Source organism: Symphalangus syndactylus, chromosome 8, assembly GCF_028878055.3.
Source record: "Symphalangus syndactylus isolate Jambi chromosome 8, NHGRI_mSymSyn1-v2.1_pri, whole genome shotgun sequence".
NCBI lineage: Eukaryota > Metazoa > Chordata > Mammalia > Primates > Hylobatidae > Symphalangus > Symphalangus syndactylus.
In genome coordinates, this window is record NC_072430.2 from 52768075 (window position 1) to 52790850 (window position 22776).

Genomic DNA, 22776 nt, shown 5'->3' on the forward strand with positions numbered 1-22776 from the left:
GCCTGAGCCTATTTTCTTAGCAGTTGAACAATAACAGTACCTACTTCATAGAGTTGCTGAGAAAATTGAGAGAAAATTTAGGTAACATCCTTAGTAGACAGGCCCTTCTGCCAATCAAATCCATTTATTTATGGCCCACAATGTACCTCCTCTATGCCACCACATGTCAAGACCAGGATTCAGGAAATGGTGCTTTCTTGTTGTTTGGTTTGTTGTTTTTACCTGCCTCTTTGATGAGTTCCAAGCATCCCTTAGGCGTACAAGGAATGAAACAGTCATTGAGGTCACCTCTAGCAAGTTTCCCAGCATTGATGCTAGTCAATCTAAAAAAAGTGATGGAAATAAGAAGGAAATAAAGGCAATTAGATGTCTTTACTCTTTAGAAACATTTATGCTGTATTCCCCAAATCGAAACATATTATAGGGCCGGGCGCGGTGGCTCAAGCCTGTAATCCCAGCACTTTGGGAGGCCGAGGCGGGCGGATCACGAGGTCAGGAGATCGAGACCATCCTGGCTAACACGGTGAAACCCCGTCTCTACTAAAAATACAAAAAATTAGCCGGGCGTGTTGGCGGGTGCCTGTAGTCCCAGCTACTCGGGAGGCTGAGGCAAGAGAATGGCGTGAACCCGGGAGGCGGAGCTTGCAGTGAGCCGAGATCGCGCCACTGCACTCCAGCCTGGGGGACAGAGCCAGACTCTGTCTCAAAAAAAAAAAAAAAAAAAAAAAAAAAAAGAAACATATTATAAATGAAAGCATGCAATGAGACATAGGAAGCCAAGCCACACTTACCCATCCACATCCTTCTCGGGTGCAATAGCATTGATCACTTCTTCAGTGTTAATGGAATTCTCTGAATCTAAAGGTAGCTGCACTAAGAACCCGTGTACAGTAGAGTCTTCATTCAAAGATGTAATGTACTTGATCACCTAAAAGTAATACCATATATAATTTGTATATCACATAGAAATCAAAAGGTAGGAAGAAACACTTTCTAAGGCAAAATTTAGGTTGCCCTATTTTCCCCCAACACTTTAATTATAGTCCTTTCAGAATGTACCTTCCCCTTGAATCCTGAGAGCACCTGTACTTTAACATAGAATGCATCCCCTAGGTGTCTGGTAAGAAGTCCATCAAATAAAAGAGCTAAGTGGCTGGGCGAGGTGGCTCATGCCTGTAATCCCAGCACTTTGGGAGGCCAAGTCAGGAGGATTACTTGAACCCAGGAGTTCAAGACCAGCCTGGGCAACACAGTGAAATGTGATATCTACAAAAATTTTTTAAAAATTAGGGCCGGGGGCTGGGTGCGGTGGTTCACGCCTGTAATGCCAGCACTTTGGGAGGCTGAGGTTGGTAGATCATCTGAGGTTGGGAGTTTGAGACCAGCTTGGCCAACATAGTGAAACCCTGTCTCTACTAAAAATACTAAATTAGCCAGGCATGGTGGTGCATGCCTGTAATCCCAGCTACTCGGGAGGCTGAGGCAGGAGAATTGCTTGAACCCAGGAGGCGGAGGTTGCAGTGTGCTGAGATAGTGCCACTGCACTCCAGCGGTGAGCTGAGATTGCGCCATTGCACTCCGGCCTGGGCAACGATAGTGAAACTCCATCTCAAAAAAAAAAAAAAAAATTAGGGCTGGGTGCGGTGGCTCACACCTGTTATCCCAGCACTTTGGGAGGCCAAGGCAGGCCTCCCAAAATATAGAAAATTATTTTCTATAATTTGTACCTTACAATACAATAGCAGCTACTGGATCACTTGAAGCCAGGAGTGTGAAACCAGCCTGGCCAACATGGTGAAATCCTGTCTCTACAAAAATATAAAAAATAAGCTGGGCGTGGTGTCACGTGTCTGTAATCTCAGCCTCTCAGGAGGCTGAGGCATAAGAATCGCTTGAACCCAGGAAGCGGAGGTTGCAGTGAGCTGAGATCGTACCACTGCACTCCAGCCTGGGCAACAGAGCAAGACTCAGTCTCAAAAAAAAAAAGGGGGGGGGGTGGGGGACAGGCACAGTGGCTCACGCCTGTAATCCCAGCACTTTGGGAGGCTTGGGTGGGCAGACCACTTGAGGTCAGGAGTTTGAGACCAGCCTAGGCAATATGAGCAACTAAAAATACAAAAATTAGCTGGGTGTGGTGGCACATGCCTGTAGTCACAGCTACTCAGGAGGCTGAGGCATGAGAATCGCTTGAACCCAGGAGGTGGAGGTTGCAGTGAGCCAAGATTGCACCACTGCACTCTAGCCTGGGCGACAAGAGTAAAACTCTATCTATGAAATAAAATAAAATAAAAAATAAAATAAAATAAATAAAATAAAATAAATCATGCCTATAGTCCCAGCTGCTCAAGACGCTGAGGTGGGAGGATCACTTGAGCTTAGGAGGTTGAGGCTACAATGAGCTATGACCACACCACTGTGCTGCAGCTGAGGCAACAAGTGAGACCCTGTCTCTAAAAATACAATACAGTAAAATAAAAAGAGCTAAGAACTCTAATAACTTATTACAGCAATAATACCCATGTTACAATCATCCAAATCAAGATGTAGAGCAGCAATGTCCAATCATCTTTTCTGCGATGGCAGAAATTTTCTATAATTTGCACCTTATAATACAATAGCAGCTACTGAACCCTTGCAAAGTGGCTAGTACAACCAAGGAAGTGAATTTTTAATTTTATTTCATTTTAATTAAATTCAAATAGCCTCATGGGGCTAGTGGCTCCCATACTGGACAGCGCATATATGGAACATTGCCATAACCTCAAGGAAGTTGCTTTATCCTCCTACACCTTTAGCATTAATCTCGCACCTACAGGCAACCACAGTTCTGACTTTAATCACTGCTGATTTGTTCTGCCTATTCCTGAACCTCATATAAAAGGAATACATATTTGGTTTTTAGAATGCAGATAATTACAGGCCAATGATCAGTTTTACCTATTTTTTTTTTGAGACGGAGTTTTGCTCTTTTTGCCCAGGTTGCAGTGCAATGGTGTGATCTCGGCTCACCGCAACCTCTGCCTCCTGGGTTCAAGTGATTCTCCTGCCTCAGCCTCCCGAGTAGCTGGGATTACAGGCATGCACCACCACGCCTGGCAAATTTTGTATTTTTTAGTAGAGACAGGGTTTCTCCATGTTGGCCAGGCTGGTCTCGAACTCCCGACCTCAGGTGATCCGCCCACCTTGGCCTCCCAAAGTGCTGGTATTACAGGCATGAGCCACCGTGCCCAGCTCCAAAGATCAGTTTTAATAAACACAACAGATGATTTGGAAGCAAACAGTACTGCAGTAACACTTTGAGTACCAAATGTTCATCCCTGCACCATCTCCTCTGTGAGAGTCTGTGAAGAAGGAATACCTGGAGGTGCCAAGCGTGGTGGCTCATGCCTGTAATCCCAGCACTTTGGGAGGCCAAGGCGGGTAAATCACCTAAGGTCAGGAGTTCGAGACCAGCCTGGCCAACATGGTGAAATCCCGTCTCTATTAAAAATATAAAAATTAGCCGGGCAAGGTGGTGGGCACCTGTAATCCCAGCTACTCGGGAGGCTGAGGCAGGAGAATTGCTTGAACCTGGGAGGTGGAGGTTGCAGGGAGTCGAGATTGCATCATTGCCCTCCAGCCTGGGCAACAAGAGCAAAACTGTGTCTCAAAAAAAAAAAAAAAAACAAAAACAAAACAAACACCTGGAGGTCTTGGCTAAATGTGTCAGTCCCCAAAGCCACCTAAACCAAAACCAGAGAGGAAACCACTTCACCTTCCCTCTTCACAATCAACTCACAAAAGCTCACCTCAGATTCTGTGGTTGTTCTTGGTAACTTGATGTGAGTGGCTTTGATCCCAATCTGCAAAATGGACATTAAAAGCACGTAAATGGCAAGACGACTTGAGATATTGAACCATTTTTTTTACAGACATGACTAACAAACAAGGTGTTGGTCATCATTTCACCCTTATATGTTCTGAAGAATGAGTCCCTCACTTCAACCCATTCATCATTCACTTGTTAATTGCCACCACTGCTCTTCAGCAATGTTATGCTTGCTATTCCTTGAGAAAGGAAATTAAATCTTGGGACCCCAAATTCATTAAGTCAAAGGGAAAAGCTAAGCTGGGAACTGGGTCATGCAAATCTGCCTCCCCATTTTGGTTCCTAAATAAGATGTTACAAGATGAAAAGCTACATGCCTCCCCCATATTTTGCCCACAAGGAAATTCGTAGTGAGCTGCAAGATCTTTACGATGTTTCTGTTAAAATTTCACCATGGCAATGTAAATCCCCCCAGCCCACCAGACACAAATGTATATCTGATTTTTCCCCTGCCCAATTCTGTCTATGTTATCTTATGTAAAATGCAGATTGCCTGCATTTTTCCTCTGCCCCACTTGTCTGTATCGTCTTTCTTTTTTGGATGGAGTTTCACTCTTATTGCCCAGGCTGGAGTGCAATGGCACAATCTCGGCTCACCACAACCTTCGCCTCCCAGGTTCAAGCAATTCTCCTGCCTCAGCCTCCGGAGTAGCTGGGATTACAGGCATGCGCCACCACGCCTGGCTAATTTTTTGTATTTTTAGTAGAGATGGGGTTTCTCCATGTTTCTTAGGCTGGTCTCAAACACCCGACCTCAGGTGATCCACCTGCCTCTGCCTCCCAAAGTGCTGAGATTACAGGCGTGAGCCACCGCGTCTGGCCATCTGTCATCTTATGTAAAAAATGCAGATTCACTAAGCCAGACAAGGTCATGAATGACAATTTTTCCCTACCCACCTCTTACATGAAAATTGTGTACTTCTCAATAACCCACCCTTTCCTCTTTAAATTTGGAGAACTCAAAATCATCTTCAGAGAAAGGCATAGACCTGTCTCCCAGGTGTGTCCTTAATTTTGGCAAATAAATCTCCTAAAATGATTGAGACTTGTCACTTTTCTGAATTGACATCCTGCTCTTTGGGAAGAAAATCATTAACGAGAAAACAAAAACTCAAGGGCAAACCAGAGGGAAGAAAATCATTAATGAGAAAACAAAAACTCAAGGGCAAACCAGAGGCCACAGATCTAACCCACCCATTTCTGACTTGCAAAATAGATAAACTAATGTCTCCTGTGGGTGATAAAAGTTTTCACAGGGAGGACCAAAAAGGGCAAGGGGTAACCGATAGGACCCAGGTGGAGGTTGGGGAGGGTGATGGCACAGCTCTTCTGGCGTTACCTCTTCAGCAGCCTTCAGCTTCACATTTATATAAAGATTGGAATCATCTCTGTTGCCAACCTAGAATAATAAATGCATGCAAATCAGATGATTAGGGAAAGACAAAGTGCACAGAAAAGCTTCTACAATTTTGGTTTTAATAAAAGAAATGTTTAATCATGCGACTCTTGTTGCAGAGAACTTTTACAGAAGTATAGGGAGGCTGTGGGGGCAGGAGGGATTATGTGAACACAGATGGTGTTACAGCCCCTCCCCTAAACAAGGCCCACCTGGTTCCCACTGCCAAACCCCAAACAGAAAATAGAGGATATCTGCATCTGCACTGGAAACTAAGCAAGGATGCTTCAGGCCTACCAGAAACACGTGGGATTTCTGCTGCCATACCAGAAAAACAGAGTATAGAGGGCTGAGAAACTCATCAGGCAAGAAAAATGCCTGAGAGGCAGCAGCACCCAGAGGGCACATTCCACACCCTCTCCCCCACCCCCAGGGGCAATGGAAAGCTCCCTGGCCCCGCCACACAGAGAATAGAAAGGAGGGTGGAAGGATCTCACTCTAGTTTACACAGAATAAACAGCCAGGCAAGACAAAGGGCAATCCGCTGACCCCAACACAGAGAGGAGGCCAGGTGCAGCAACTCAGGTCTGTAATCCCTGCACTTTGGGAGGCCAAGGGAGGAGGATCATTTGAGCCCAGGAGTTCAAGACCAGCCTGGGCAACATAGCGAGACCCCCATCTTTACAAAAAATTAGCCAGGCGTGGTGGTGCACACCTGTAGTCCCAGCACTCGGGAGGCCAAGGTGGGAGGATTACTTGAGATCAAGAGTTTTGCCATGATTGCACCAGTGCACAGTGAGTCATGGTACTATGCCTGGGCAGCCTGGGCAACAGAGAGAGACCTTGTCTCTTAAAAAAAGAGAGAGACAGGGAGAAACTTGTAGTGCAGAGGCCAAATCCTTTGAACCACCATGCTGTGTCTCACTATGTTTCCTCCGTTTCTTTGACCATGAACATATTTATAGTTTATCATTATAACCATTTATTTGTAAAATTTTATTGTACTAATATTTTTTCATGCTCCAGTGGTTGGTATTTCTCCTTCTCAAGGTTGATACATGCTACCATAAGTTGTGTTTCTCCCAAAATTGCAGGGGGTATCACAGAGGGAAAGGTGATGGTCCCTTCATATCAAAGATAACTGAAGCATAGCTCCTTTTAACAGGACCATGGCAAAGAAAGAAGCCGGCTTTTGTTAACAGAGGATTTTCTGACCTTGTCATATTGGTGCTATTACTGGACGCTCCCCTCAGATCTCAGGACATGGCCTGAATCTTAGCTTCAGTTGTCCCTTATACAGACAGTTCTCAGTTTTGTGGTGCTAATTTGAATTGCAAGAGCCAGAAGAGTCCTTTGAGGGGAATTCTACTTTTTTTTTTAATGGGTTATTTGTATCTAAGTACCTTAGATGCTTCTCGTAGGGGCTTCCCTAGACTTTTAGTGCCTCTCATGTTTCCTCTTTGGTCACTTTCTATGTATGTTCTTTGCCCCACCACCCAACCCTCACTGGTTCAGTTACCAGATTTGATACATTCCGGAATTTTTAGATCAAAGTAGGAAAGGAGGTGGTTCTAAATACAAAAGTATATTTTTTTACAATTTCATTCATATTTATACCTACCAATAGTTATTTAGTCTTAACTCTGAGATTAAATTTTTTTATCACTTGCAGCCAGTAAGGAAGCCACAACTTCCCTGTTCTAGAATTTATCTTCATTCATGTTTCAGGTAAGTGAAATGTAACTATAAGTCACTTTTCCAGCAAAGGTAGGTGGACATGTTTCTAAGTCTGTATAACTGAAAATATTTTTCTGCTGTCCCTTGCACTTGACTGGCCTTGCCTGATTTGGAGTAACAGCATTTTCCTGCAGAGATGTTGTCTTTGGCATCTAATCTCACACAGGAGAAGTCTGAAGTCTCTCGCTGTTGTTGTTCCTTTATATGTAACTGTTTTCGGCCTGAATATTTCTGAAGGAGTTTGTCTAAAACACTAAAACTACAACCAGTTCCAGAAAGAAAACTTAATAGTTACAGTTATGAGCATATGTCAGTTTTACTGGAAAAGACATCTAAAAGCCAATTCAAAGAGTCACTCTTAGTATAGGTTTTATTTATTTATTTATTTATTTATTATTTTTGAGACAGGGTCTTACTCTGCCACCCAGCCTAGAGTACAGTAGCATGATCATGGCTCACTGCAGTCTGCAACTCCTAGGCTCAAGCAATCCTCCCACCTCAGCTTCCCAAGAAGCTGGGACTACAAGTACACGCTGCCACAAACAGCCAATTTTTGTATTTTTTGTAGAAATGGGGTTTCTCTATTGCCCAGGCTGGTCTCAAACACCTGGGCTTAAGCAATCCTCCTGCCTCAGCCTGCCAAAGTGCTAGGTAGGTGTGAGCCACCACACTTGGCCAGTATACGCATTTTATAGGGGAAAGTGGTTATAGAACCATTGATAGACTAGATGCAAAAAGAATGTTTAAAGAACATGTATTCTGGCCGGGCGTGGTGGCTCACGCCTGTAATCCCAGCACTTTGGGAGGCCAAGGCCGGCGGATCACCTAAGGTCAGGAGTTGAGACTAGCCTGGTCAAGACGGTGAAACCCCATCTATAATAAAAATACAAATATTAGCCAGGCATGATGGTGTGCACCTGTAATCCCAGCTACTTGGGAAGCTGAGACAGAAGAATCCCTTGAACCCAGGAGGCAGAGGTTGCAGTGAGCCAAGATCATGCCATTGCACTCCAGCCTGGGTAACAAGAGTGAAACTCCATCTCAAAAAAAAAAAAGAATGCTGATTTCTTCCTTGAAGGTGGCTGAGTACTACATCATCCAAAAAAGATCCTATTCCAGAACAGGTTAGGGACACTTTTTTTATACCAGGAGTCTGCAAACTGTTTCTGTAGAGGGGCAGACGGTATATATTTTAGGCTTTGTGGGACACATACCGTGTCACAGCAGCTGCTGCTATTGCTTTTTTAACTCTTTATAAACTGGGCAACATTTGGATATGGGCCACAGTTTACTAATCTGTGTTCTACACCGCAAGGTATCTTGGGTATTGGTCTACTGGTTCATTTTTCCTTCTGTTTCAGAAACCTTATGAAGATACAGGCTAGTTGGTTTATTAACTGTATTCTGTCCATGTATTTTGTGAGGACTGAATGAGTTACTATACATAAAGCACTCTGAATAACTGATTGTTAAAAACCAGTTTTATGGCCAGGTGCGGTGGCTCATGCCTATACTCCCAGCACTTTGGGAGGCCAAGGTGAGTGGATTGCTTGAGCCCAGGAGTTAGAGACCAGCCTGGGCAACATATCGAAACCCCATCTCTACAAAAAATATAAAAATTAGCTGGGCATGGTGGCGTGCCTGTAGTCGCAGCTCACTTGGGAGGCTAAGGTGGGAGGATCCCCTGGGGGATGGGGGAGGGCAGAGGTTGCAGTGAGCAGAGATCACATCACTGCACTCCAGCCTGCATGAGAGAACAAGATTCTGACTCAGAAAAAAAAAAAAAAAAAAGAGAGAGCGAGAGATACTAATGAGGCTATGGGGCTGAGGCTGAGGCTGTATTTCTATCACCTTAGCACAAACTTTTTTTTTTTTGAGACCAAGTCTTGCTCTGTCACCCAGGCTGGAGTGCAGTGACATGATTACAGCTCACTGCAGCCTCAACCTCCCGGGCTTGAGCAATCCTCCCACCTCAGCCTCCCTAGTAGGGGGGACTACAGGCAAGCACCACCACAACCAGCTAATTTTTGTATTTTTTTGGAGACAAAGTCTCTCTATGTTGCCCAGGCTGGTCTTGAACTCCTGGGCTCAAGCAATCCACGCGCCTTGGCCTCCTAAAGTGGTGGGATTACAGGCATGAGCCACCATGCCTAGCCCATTAGTATCTCTTACAATGAAAAGTCAAGTCTTAATTTCCTATAAATATTCAGTTATTTGGGAAGTTACTCATCCATTTTATTAAAAAAAAATGAAAACTCAACTTTTAAATATATACTTGGGCCATATCATGAATGTTCTTGAATGCATTGCTAAGGAATTAGAAAAACAAAGGGGAAGAACAAATGGGTTTTGGAGACAGATCTGTGTTCATTTCCCAGACTCAGTCCCTTCCTGACTGGCTTCGGGCAAGCTATACAAGATCTTTGAGCATGAGTTACTATGGCTATAAGGGGATATCTCCTACCTCGTAGGGTAGTATAAAACATAGAACAATTAGAAATATAAACAAATAATTTGAATTATTCTAGACACTCCATATAAGTAGTACAGGTTGAAGATCCCTAACTCAAAAATCCAAAATCGGTCAGGTGCGGTGACTCGGCACTTTGGGAGGCCAAGGCAGGCGGATCACTTGAATTCAGTTTGAGACTAGCCTGGGCAATATGGAGAAACTCTGTCTCAAATACTAAAATTAGCTGGATGCCTGTAGTCCCAGCTACTCAGGAGGCTGAGATGGGAGGATAGCTTGAGCCTGGGAGATCCAGGCTGCAATGAACTGTGATCACACCCCTGCACTCCAGCCTGGACAACAGAGTGAGACCCTGTCTCAAAAAAAAAAAAAAAAAACACACACAAATAAAAAATGCTCCAGAATCAGAAACTCTGAGCACTGACAACGCCAAAAGTAGAAAATTCCACACCTGGCCTCATGTGATGGCTTACAGTCAAAACACAGTTAAAAGTGCATTTCATGCAAAATATTATTAAAAATGTATAAAATTGGCCGGGAGCAGTGGCTTATGTCCGTAATCCTAGCACTTTGAGAGGCCGAGGCAGGCAGATCACCTGAGGTCAGGAGTTTGAGACCAGCCTGGCCAACATGGTGAAACCTCATCTCAACTAAAAATACAAAAATTAGCCAGTCGTGGTGGAACACACCTGTAATCCCAGCTACTCAGGAGGCTGAGGCAGGAGAATCACTTGAACCCAGAAGGTGGAGGTTGCAGTGCGCCAAGATTGTGCCATTGCACTCCAGCCTGGGCAACAAGAGCAAAACTCTGTCTCAAAAACAAAAAATAATAATAATATATATATATATATACACACACACATACACACACACACACATATATATATATAATTACCTTCAGTCTACAAGTATAAGGTATATAATGAAACATAAATAAATTTTGCTTTAGAATTGGATCTCATCCCTATGTATATACAGATTCCAAAATCTAAAACACTCTCGTCCCAAGCATTTCAGATAAGGGATACTCAACTTGTACTATCATTCTGGTAAAGGATGGAGAGTGAATGTGGCTGGATAGATTGTGACCAGACTTGCATTTTAACAAGGGCTGAAATTGCAGTCAGGAGGACAGACAGGAGGTATATAGATAGAACCCCCAAATCATTAAGCAGGTAACTATAGTGGCCCCAGGGTTGGGAGAAATAGGAATCAAGGGGGGGCAACAGATTCCAAGAGTTGATGAGAGGCACAATCAATAGGACAATAGCCCCTAACTGGATGCAGGGAGTGAGGAAGAGAACTCCTAAGGAGACGGCCCTCAGGCTTCTAGCTCAGGGAATGTGGGAAGATGGTGGTGCCAGCACCAGAGTGAAAAAGACTAGAAGTCTGAGGCAGGGAGATGTGATTACAACATATTACATAAACCTTGTATCACAGAAAGCTGTTGACTCTGGTGCTAAAGTACAAAATTAAAAGATTCTACCACTGTTTTATCAGCAAGGACATAGGAGACGAGCTGTAGAACAGTGTTTATGTAATAAAAACATTTGTAATCAATAAATTTAAAAAACAAGGTTGGATGTCAGTTTTTAAAATGGAGAAAAAAAGACACCCCCAATATTGCTTTAAAAAGGGTATACTTCTTGCCTATGACATTTACTCTTTCTACAACAAACAATTTGCAAAAATAAGCCAAGAAATAACCAGCCACCAAATGTACCAGTATACACCCACAACATATACTTTTGATTCTTAGTAATTTGCAAAAAAGGGAAAATCCACCACAGCAGAGAACATGCCAGGCAGAGAGTGACAGGCCTTCTGTGCTTTTCTTCTCAGCTAAGCCCTCTTAGACAAACAGCAGAGGAGAGGGGAATATTTAAGTACTATTCACTTTGACTTTTTTTTTTTTTTTAATTGAGACGGAGTCTTAGGCTGGAGTGCAGTGGCACAATCTCAGCTCACTGCAACCTCCGTCCCCCGGGTTTAAGCGATTCTCCTGCCTCAGCCTCCTGAGTAGCTGTGATCACAGGTGTGCACCACCATACCTGGCTAATTTTTGTATTTTGAGTAGAGATGAGTTCTCACCATATTGGCCAGGCTAGTCTCAAACTCCTGACCTTAAGTGATCTACCCGCCTTAGCCTCCCAAAGTGCTGAGATTATAGGCATGAGCCACCGCACCATGCCCACCTTGACATTCTTGATGAACAAGGGATAGAAACTTAGCAAGGGATTAAATGATATATTAGAGACATACAAATAAAGAGATTGCGAAGGAGACTATGTCCAACTTGGGTGAAACTCTAACAGGAGTTTCAAATGAAAGCCCTGAGTTTCCTGTCATCCAAATCAAGATTGCAAACATTCCTTCACACATTTGTCTGTAAAAATATTTATTGAATATCTCGCTACTGGGTGAATCTGGAGCTCAGGGAAGAAACTCTGGATAGAGACCTAAATTTGGAAGCATTCCCTCATGAAGCTATGGGACTGGGTGAGGTTACTTAGGGAAAGAATAAGACGGAGAAGAGATCTCAAGGGTGAGCCCCAAGGCATTCAAATGGTTTAGGTATTAGGGTGATGAGTAACAACAAGCAAAGGAGACTCAAAGGTGGGAAGGAAACCAGTGGTGTCCCAGACCAAGAGCCTGGAGCTCAGAAGAAATCTAGATTTAGAAGTCACTGGCCTGATAGATGAAACTGCCTAAAATAATGGTTCTGATAATGTGGCCCACACACTCTTGAGGGACCCCAAGACCTTTTCAAAGATTTATGAGGGACAGACTAGTTTCATAACAATATCACTACAATGTTGTTTGCCTTTTTCATTGTGTTAACATCTGTACCGATGGTGCAAAAGCAATGGTGTGTAAGACTACTAGTGAACCAGCACAAATCAAGACAATGGCTATGGACTAGTTGTCACGGTATCCTTCACTACCACACACTCTCAGTAAAACTAAATGCCAGTTTCACTAGGACTGCCCTTGATGAAGAAATATACATTATTAATTTTCTTAAACTTCAACTTGGCCGAGCACAGTGGCTCATGCATGTGATCCCAGTACTTTGGGAGGCCAAGGCGGGAGGATCACTTTGAGCCCAGGAGTTCGAGACTAGCCTGGGCAACAAGGCAAAAAACCATCTCTACAAAAAAATACAAAAAATTAAGGACTGCTGGCTGGGCGCGGTGGCTGAAGCCTGTAATCCCAGCACTTTGGGAGGCCGAGACGGGCGGATCACGAGGTCAGGAGATCGAGACCATCCTGGCTAACATGGTGAAACCCCATCTCTATTAAAAATACAAAAAATTAGCCGGGCATGTTGGCGGGGGCGCCTGTAGTCCCAGCTACTCGGGAGGCTGAGGCAAGAGAATGGCATGAACCCGGGAGGCGGAGCTTGCAGTGAGCCAAGATCGCGCCACTGCACTCCAGCCTGGGGGACAGAGCAAGACTCCGTCTCAAAAAAAAAAAAAAAAAAAAAATTAAGGACTGGCACAGTAGCTCATGCCTGTAATCCCAGCACTTTGGGAGGCTAAGATGGGAGGATCACTTTGGGTCCCAGAGTTCAAGACCAGCTAGGGCAACAAGGCAAAAAAAATCTCTACAAAAAAATACAAAAAATTAAGGCTGGGCGCAGTGGCTTACACCTGTAATCTCAGCACTTTGGGAGGCTGAGGCAGGTGGATCACCTGAGGTCAAGAGTTCGAGACCAGCCTGGCCAAAATGATGAAACCCTCTCTCTACTAAAATTACAAAAATTAGCTGGGCATGGTACCTGTAATCCCAGCTACTCGGGAGGCTGAGGCATGAGAATCACTTGAACCCATGAGGCAAAGGTTGCAGTGAGCTGAGATTATGTCACTACGTTCCAGCCTGGGGGATAGAGCGAGATTCTGTTTCAAAAAAAAAAAAAAAAATTAGCAGGGTGTGATGGCAGGTGCCTGTAATCCCAGCTACTCAGGAGGCTGAGGCAGGAGAATTGCATGAACCTGGGAGCGGAGGCTGCAGTAAGCCAAGATTGCGCCACTGCACTCCAGCCTGGGCGACAGAGCAAGACTCCGTCTCAAAAAAAAAAATAGGCATGGTGGCGCATGCCTGTAATCCCAGCTACTCTGGAGGCTGAGTGGGAGGATCACTTGAGCCTAGGAGATGAAGGTTGCAGTGAACCAAGATTGTGCCACTGCACTGAGTAAACAGTAAAACTCTGTCTCAAAAAAGTAAAAAAATATATATATATAAATAAACCTCAACTCTTGAGTGCATGTGTTTTTAATAGTCTATGTAAGGAATTGGGAAGCACTCATAATGCACTTCTGCTATATACAGAAGTACAGTGGTTGTGGTTGTTACTAAAGCATTTGTGCTTTTTTTTTTTTTTTTTGAGACAGGGTCTCACTGTCACCCAAGCTGGAGTACAGTGGCACGAACACAACTCCCTGCAGCCTCGACTTCCTGGGCTCAAGTGATCTCCTGTCTCCCTCTCATGTAGTTGGGACCACAGGTCTATACTACCACTCCTGGCTCATTTTTTAATTTTTTTGTAGAGATGGGGTCTCACTTTGTTGTCCAGGCTGTACTTGTGCTTTTTTGCCTTGTTAGCTGAAACAGATGCATTTTTATATGAAACACCTACTTGAAATAACAACTGACAAGCAATGATTATTCAGACTTGAGTATTTGATAAATATTTTCTCAAAAATGAATAAAGTGAAACTGGTATTTCAAGGGAAACAATTAATTGTATTTGTTGCCAATGATAAAATGTGAGTTTTTGGGTGAAAATTAAAATTTTTTATCCACCCCTGTGAGCTTGACAGCTTCTCAATACTTGAAAACTTCTCTGATGAGCTTGTTGGTGATGTTAATGATTCCAATTCTTTCATATTGCATAATGAAATGTTAACATTTGGAAGATCTGCATAATTCCGGGAACTATTATTTTCCAAATGAGGAACAAAGGATGTTACAAAACCATGCATGGGGTAAATATTCATTCCAAATGTAACATTTTGATGTAACAAAGTGTGCAAGTCTGAGAAGATGTAACAAAGTATCAAAGTTCACTGACAGAGTTTCAGATTCTACACTGCAACTAATCTTTTAAAATTTACTTACTGAGTCCTGGTACAATATCAAAGAAAAATACCCACAATTACCTGGAAAGACTATTAAAAAAATTCTTCCCTTTTATGGCTACACATCTGTATGAAGCCAAATTTTCTCCATATATTTTAATCAAACCAGCACACAGCAAAAGACTGAATGCAGAGGCAGATAGGACTCCAGCTCTCTTCTACTAAGCCATACAGGAAAGAGGTGTGCACAAATATAAAATAATGCCCCTCTTTTCACTAAATTTTCTTTTTAAAAAAGTTTTTGTTCCATAAAATGTTATTTATGTTAACATATAATAAATGAGCTTACTATTGGCATTTTTAAATGAATAAACATTTTTAAAACTTCCTAATTTCTGTTTTTTTTTTTTTTTTTTTTTTGAGACGGAATCTCTCTCTGTCACTCAGGCTGGAGTGCAGTGGCACAATCTTGGCTCACTGCAACCTCCACCTCCCAGGTTCAAGTGATTCTCCTGCCTCAGCCTCCGGAGTAGCTGGGATTACAGGTGCCCACCACCACGCCCAGCTAATTTTTGTATTTTTAATAAAGATGGGGCTCCACCATGTTGGCCAGGCTGGTCTCAAACTCCTGACCTCAGGTGATCTGCCCACCTCGGCCTCCCAAAGTGCTGGATTACAGGCAGGAGCCACCGTTCCCGGTCAAAACTTCCTAATTTCTAATATAGTAAACATTAATGGATAAATCTGTATAAACAATAGCTTCTTGAGGTCTTACATCTTTAAGAGTGTAAACAGGGCCAGGTACAGTGTCTCACACCTATAATACCAATGCTTTGGCAGGCAGAGGCAGGAGGACTGCTTGAAGCCAGGAGTTCAACACTACAGTGAGCTATGACTGCACTACTACATTCCAGCCTGGCAGCAGAGTAAGACCTTGTCTCTCAAAAGTAAATAAATAAATACATTAAATTAAAGAAAAAAAAAAGATTTTAAAGGGGCCCTACTAAGACCAAAGGTTAAGAGACACTGGCCTAGAGAAAGGGTATCCACAGAGAAGAGCAGAGGGCCAGGATATGCCAACATTTAGAAGCTGAGCCAAAGAGGGGGAGCCTGCCAAGAGAGACTGAAAAGGCATGAGATTACACAACAGCCAATATAAAAAAAAAGGAAAGGAAAGTAGAGGGAGAAGTCTGAAATGATATTGAGAAATCAAGCAAAGACAACACTAATGGAAATATACTATCATAATACCTGTAATATTGCCAGGCCTGGTGTGAAACCAGGTACTTGCTCCTTCAACTGAGTGACTTGATTTTTCAGTCTCGCCCTTATTTGCCTAGAGAAAAAGGAAAGGGTGGGGTTAACACTGAATATTTCAAGCAAAAATAAGTGATGCAGATTATTAGATGTATTTCTCTTTTATTTGTTTGTTTGTTTATTAACACAGGGTCTTGCTGTGTCACCCAGGCTGGGAGTACAGTGGCACAATCAAGGCTCACTGCAGCCTTGACCTCCTGGGCTCAAGCGATCCTTTCGCCCCAGCCTCCTGAGTAGCTGGGACTTTACAGGTCTGTGCCACTATTTCTGGCTAATTTTTGTACTTTTGGTAGAGATGGGGTTTCACCATTGCCCAAGCTGGTCTTGAATTCCTGGGCTCAAGCGATCTACGACCTCGGCCTCCCAAAGTGCTGGGATTACAGGCGTGAGCCACTGCACCCGGCCTATATTTTTCTTTTTTTTGAGACCAAGTTTTGCTCTCATTGCCCAGGCTGGAGTGCAATGGCGCAATCTCAGCTTACCACAACCTCCACCTCCCAGGTTCAAGCAATTCTCCTGCCTCAACCTCCCAAGTAGCTAGGATTACAGGCATGTGCCACCACGCCTGACTAATTTTGTATTTCTAGTAAACGCGGAGTTTCTCTATGTTGGTCAGGCTGGTCTCGAACTCCTGGCCTTAGGTGATCCCCCCACCTCAGCTTCCCAAAGTGCTGGGATTACAGGCATGAGCCACTGCACCCAGCCTGTATTTCTCTTTTAAATCAAAAACGCTGGCCAGGAGCAGGCAATGGTTTATGCCTGTAATCTCAGTACTTTGGGAGGCTAAGGCAAGAGGATTGCTTTAGAACAGGTGTTTAAGACTATCCTGGGCAACATAGTGAGACCCCATCTCTACAAAAAATAAAAAATTAGCTGAGAGTGGTGGCAGGCCCCTGTAGTCCCAGCTACTCAGGAGGCTGCGGCAGGAGGATGGCTGGAGCCCAGGAGGTTGAGGCTGCAGTGAGCTATGATGGTGCCATTGCACTCCAGCCTGGACGATAGAGCAAGACTGTCTCCAAAATAAAATAATATAAAATAAAAACACCATTGAATGGACATTATCTGGTTTAATAAGTACAGGAACTTCCCAACAATTTTCCAGGCCTCAAGTAGACATGGATCTTTTTCTTTTTTCTTCCTTTTTTTCTTTTTTTTTGAGATGGGGACTCGCTCTTGCCCAGGCTAGAGTGCGATGGTGTGATATCTGCTCACTGCAACCTCCACCTCCTGGGTTCAAGCGATTCTGCTGCCTCAGTCTCCTGAGTAGCTGAGATTACAGGCGCGTGCCACCACGCCCGGCTAATTTTTGTATTTTTAGTAGAGATGGGGTTTCACCATGTTGGTCAGGCTGGTCTCGAACTCCCGACTTCGTGATCCACCCATCTCAGCCTCCCAAAGTGCTGGGATTACAGATGTGAGCCACCGTTCCCAGCCACGTGGATCTTTTCTAACTCCTACTGACATTAACTGAGCCACAGGGTTCAGGGATAATTGAAAATGTATTAGTTGATGGCATTCAAAATCATATAGTAAATAAATGAAAACTTAGACCAACACTTCTAGAAAGTGCCGATCCTCATCTTTTTTCACATTTCCACTCTGCAGGTGCTGTCATGAAAAAATTTTACAGGAACAAACTCAAGCACACACCTTTTGCTCAACCTGCACTAGTAAGATGAACACAGCGTATCCACATAAGGTTGAATGATAAATCAATGAATTCCACTCCAAATTCAGTATAAACTTACAAATTATATTCTAATTCACAAAGGAATTTTCTTTACAAAGAATTTAACACAAGGCTAAAAGTATAACCTCCTGCAGTCTCCTTATTAGAGTGAAAAAAAGTATAACCTCTTGCAAAACTAAGATGATCAATTTACCAACATACAACTTCTCAACAATACACTAGGATGTCAAGTAAATGAAATTACATCCATAAATACATATCTGAATAGCTTAACCTTGCCCAGTTATGATATATGATACAATGTTAAACTTGAACATGCTCTGTCCCTCTTGGAAAACCAGTTTTGTCATTTGTCATATGGACATTCACAAACAGCTCTTCCCTCATTCTAATTTGAAGAGGAGAAGCTCCACTTCTCCACACGTCACAAAAAAACTGACATAAACAGGCACACAAGAAATAGATTATTTGGACTGGCCTAATAAACATCAAGAATGTTGAATGGTACAAGAAAGAAGTCATACCCAAGATTTTCAAATTTTATTTATTTTGATTTTTATTTATTTATTTTATTTTTTGAGACAGGGTCTGGCTCTATCACCCAGGCTGGAGTGCAGTGATGCAATCACAGCTTACTGCAACTTCCACCTCCTGGGTTCAAGCCATCCTCCTACTTCAGCCTCCCAAGTAGCTGGGACTACAGGTGCACACCGCCACACTCAGCTAATTTTTGTATTTTTTGTAGTGATAGGATTTTGCCATGTTGCCCAGGCTGATCTTGAACTCCTGAGCTCAAGTGATCCTCCCACCTTGGCCTCCCAAAAGTGCTGGGATTACAGTTATAAGCCACTGCACCCAGCTCAAATTTTATTTCTAGTTAGTGACTTTGCTTTTTCAAGTCAGTATTCTCTACAATAATATAGCTCAAAAGAAGAATAGACCATTGGAATTTTTTTTTTTTTTTTTTTTTTTTAACTGGGATTGGACCTGGATAGAGGCCACAGTTCTGCTCTGAGACAAGGGAACAGGGAATACTGCAGTTTTCACTCCCCAGCAGTTCCAGCCCTAGCTGCTCCCCTGAATGACAACCAGATGTGGTGCTGGGCATAGCCTAATACCCCTACACGGTCACCCAGGTTCTCTTTGGCCCAAAGTCTTATATAATCATTCTTGCCGAAATCCATTAGAAATTCCAATTCATGGCCGGGCGCAGTGGCTTGCGCTTGTAATCCCAGCATTTTGGGAGGCCGAGGCGGGCGGATCACGAGGTCAGATCGAGACCATGGTGAAACCCCGTATTTACTAAAAATACAAAAAAAAAAAAAATTAGCTGGGCATAGTGGCGGGCGCCTGTAGTCCCAGCTACTCGGAGAGGCTGAGGCAGGAGAATGGCGTGAACCCGGGAGGCGGAGCTTGCAGTGAGCCGAGATTGCGCCTCTGCACTCCAGCCTGGGCGACAGAGCGAGACTCCATCTCAAAAAAAAAAAAAGAAATTCCAATTCATTCTGTTTAACATCATGGCTGAATTTAAAATATTTAACATGTTACGACAGAGAAAAAAACACATTGCTAAAATATAACCTTTAACTCTTATTATGGATATAGAAAAATGAGTAAATAAAAATAAAATACAACATGGACATTTCAACAGAAGCTATATGGTAGGCAAAGGAGGCAGTATGAAATTTGCATGATTAAAATAAAGCTGCCTTTAGACAACAAAAATGCTGAAATGTGCCATAAGCTTAGAGTAGTTCTCAAATAATTCTCAAAAGACACAGGGAAAACACTTTTAGTAACTGATCAGAGAAAAAGCAAGAACATTCACCTTCAAAATACAGGGCTTCGGGCCGGGCATGATGGCTCACGCCTGCAATCCCAGCACTTTGGGAGGCCAAGGCGGGCAGATCACGAGGTCAGGAGTTACAGACCAGCCTGACCAACATGGTGAAAGCCCGTCTCTACTAAAAATACAAAAGTTAGCCGGGCGGGGTGGCACATGCCTGTAATCTCAGCTACTCAGGAGGCTGAGGCAGGACAATCGCTTCAACCCAGGAGGCGGAGGTTGCGGTGAGCAGAGATTGCGCCACTGCAGTCCAGCCTGGGCGACCCACTGAGACTCCGTCTCAAAACAAACAAACAAACAACAACAAAAACAACAGGGCTTCTTCTAAAAAAAAAAAAAGGTCTTCTTCTAAACAAGGACACAATTTATCCCCCTGCCCCAATAGATTACTGTTATAAGATTTTTTTTTTTTTTGAGACGCAGTCTCGCTCCATCTCCCAGGCTGGAGTGCAGTGGCGCGATCTCGGCTCACTGCAAGCTTCGCCTCCCGGGTTCACGCCATTCTCCTGCCTCAGCCTCCTCAGTAGCTGGGATTACAGGCGCCTGCCACCACGCCCAGCTAGTTTTTTGTATTTTTTAGTAGAGACGGGGTTTCACCATGTTAGCCAAGATGGTCTCGATCTGCTGACCTCGTGATCCGCCCGCCTCGGCCTCCCAAAGTGCTGGGATTACAGGAGTGAGCCACGGCGCCCAGCTATTATAAGATTTTTTAAATGCAGAACGCAAATGTTTTATTTAATATGTTTTATTCCCATTTTGTTCATTTGTTGATTTATTTCATTTGTTCATTAACAATTTTTATACTACTAAAAAATACTTCGGCAGGGCACGGTGGCTCACTCCTATAATCCCAGCACTTTGGGAGGCTGAGGTGGGTGGATCACCTGAGATCGGGAGTTTGACACAGCCTGAGTGGTGAAACCCCGTCTCTACTAAAAATACAAAAAAAAAAAAATTAACTGGGAGTGGTGGCGCATGCCTGTAATCCCAGCTACTCCGGAGGCTGCGGCACGAGAATCACTTGAACCCAGGAGGCAGAGGTTGCGGTGAGCCGAGATCGCGCCATTGCACTCCAGCCTAGGCAACAAGAGCGAAACTCTGTCTCAAAAAAAAAAAAAAAAAAAAACCTTCAAAAAAATTTTAAAAACTTAATATGTAGTTCCTTGTAAAAATAATTGTGATTGTAAGGCCACCTAGTGTTCCAAGAAATACGTATATTTCAAATTGCTAGTCATTTAAGTCAAATTAAAACACTAAATTACCTTCTCGTTGAAAGAAAACTGATTTTCACCTATCACTAATATAGCAAAAGCTATATCAGTATACAAGACAGTCAATTGACAATAGTACTATTATTACATAAGAATATTTACCAAAAAAATTATTATAATTTAACCCAGACATTTACCAAATTTGACAATTACCTCAAATACATATTTGAAAGCTTAATGTGAGGAAGCTATTTTATGCTTCATTGAAAGTTTATAATGTAAAGTTCTTCCATCCAATTCTCTCTAACTCAAAGCCCTAAGAAAGCAAAGGTAAACTGCTTGATATTTATGACATGAAAATAAGTCAGAATAGTGTAAAATTTTAATGAATCCTATAATTCTTATTGAGGGTAAAGTCCATCATTAATCCAAACACACAATGACACAATAACTCACGTTAAGCTTCTGGATCAGGGTTTTTCAATCTCAGCACCACTGACATTTGGACCAGATCATCCTTTGTTATGGGGACTATCCTGTGCACTGCAGGATGCTCGGCACTAGTCCTGGCCTCTACTGCTAGATGCCAATAGCACACTCCTTCCCCATATGACAACCCAAAAGACTCCAGGCATGCCCAATGCCCTGAGGTAGAGGGAGGAAAAAACTGCCCCATTTGACAACCTCTGATCTAATGCAATAAACGGACCAGGTTGGATTGGTTAAGGCTTTATAAAATTTAGGATTTTAAAAGTGGACCGTAAGTTCATTCAGAAAAAGGTCTCAAAGAGAAAAGCACCTTCGGAGTCCTGGTACAGGCAACCAAGTGTGGTAGGATTCCTGAATAATGAGGTCCCACCTCCCCCACCCCCACCCACTCAAGGATGAGGGGGTAGGCAGCATCTACTCAGATCCAACAAATTGGTGGCAGGAAGATAGACAGTACGGTATTGCTAAACTTTTCACACCTTTCAAAAAGTCAAGCATCCAGATTTTTATGTGTAACTACAGGCATAAGTGTGTTAAGAAGTAATCTAATGTTGTAAAGTAATAAATGTGTTGAGAAGTAATCTAATTCTGTAAGCCAAACAAAAAACATTTGGCCTCTAGGCCACAGTTTTATCGCCTTCTGCCAGTAGCAAGAGTTATGAGACAAGACAGGGTTGGCTCTGAGTATGAGGATCTGTAAGAAGCAGTGCTTAACTATATGTCAACAAAGGAGAGTTGATGCCAGTAGGTCTGCTGGTGAGAACAGGCAGACCCCTAATTCTAACACTGAGAATTAGTCTCACTATTGGAGGATTACCTAACCATAGATCTGGCCACTAGAGCTGACTAGGGCTCCAATGAACAGCTCTAGGTCCCTTGCAGCCCTCTGGATCATCAGAGGGGAATGTAGAAAGAATGGGGAAGGTAAGGGTTCTCCACTTGGAGGGAAGAACCTGCCAAGAGCTCGTAATGAGAAAAGCCTCACAAGGACCTGGACTTCCTGCTTTTCAAAAAGACTAAAGAAAACCTTAGGTAGAAAAGGTCAGGTCTAAAAGGCTGCTTACTACTAAGGAGGGATTGGTATTTGGGCACCTAAACCCAAAGATCACTTATAATGTTAAGTCATTCATTGCAGTCAAGATTAAGTTCCTGACAGGCTCTGGCAAAACCTTTCAGAGCAATGCTCCCTTATCTTCTGGGACCTCTCAAGCACCAGATACCAAGCAGTATGTCTCCCGTCCAGGCTTGTGGTGAGGGGCAAAAAAAAAAAAAAAGCCTAGCCAGCAAAGTAAGTAGGTCTGACCTGTCTCTAACCAGTCAAAATTGGACTATAACCTCAAAAATGACTTTTTGAAGAGAATCTGTTTGGGTGCTTCCCAACCAGACTGATGAGTGGAATGATTTCCTCACGATGGAAAGGCCTCAGGGAGAACCAAACCCAGGGTGTCTCCTGCTGGACAGTAGAAGTTTGCAATTCCTTCTAGCAAGCCAATGACAAGCCCACGGTAGGGAAAGAAATGCACCATCGAGCCTCTGCCACCTACCTTGGAACACTTGGGCAAGTCACTCAGCTTCTGGCTAAAGTGTCATAAACTGCAAAATTGAGGGGAACGGTAGTAGCCGAGTGGCTGAGGAATCTTGACTGTGGCACCTTTAGCCACCCACTTCTTC

The 22776-nt window shown here is 43.3% G+C and overlaps 1 protein-coding gene across 5 annotated transcripts in view; it reads right to left on the minus strand.

Annotated features, from left to right (window-relative positions):
- Positions 1–22776, minus strand: part of MTHFD1 (methylenetetrahydrofolate dehydrogenase, cyclohydrolase and formyltetrahydrofolate synthetase 1) — a 72220-nt gene that overhangs the window by 43499 nt on the left and 5945 nt on the right. For all 5 annotated transcript variants that reach the window (XR_010122102.1, XM_055289111.2, XM_063644512.1 and 2 more), the window contains exons 2-6: positions 15804–15888; positions 5208–5267; positions 3789–3842; positions 792–928; positions 223–323 (exon numbers count right to left, since the gene is read on the minus strand). Coding sequence is in view for 4 of the 5 variants with exons in the window: in XM_055289111.2 (XP_055145086.1) it covers positions 223–323; positions 792–928; positions 3789–3842; positions 5208–5267; positions 15804–15888 (437 nt within the window). In the remaining variant the exon portion in view is untranslated. The remainder of the gene's footprint in view (positions 1–222; positions 324–791; positions 929–3788; positions 3843–5207; positions 5268–15803; positions 15889–22776) is intronic.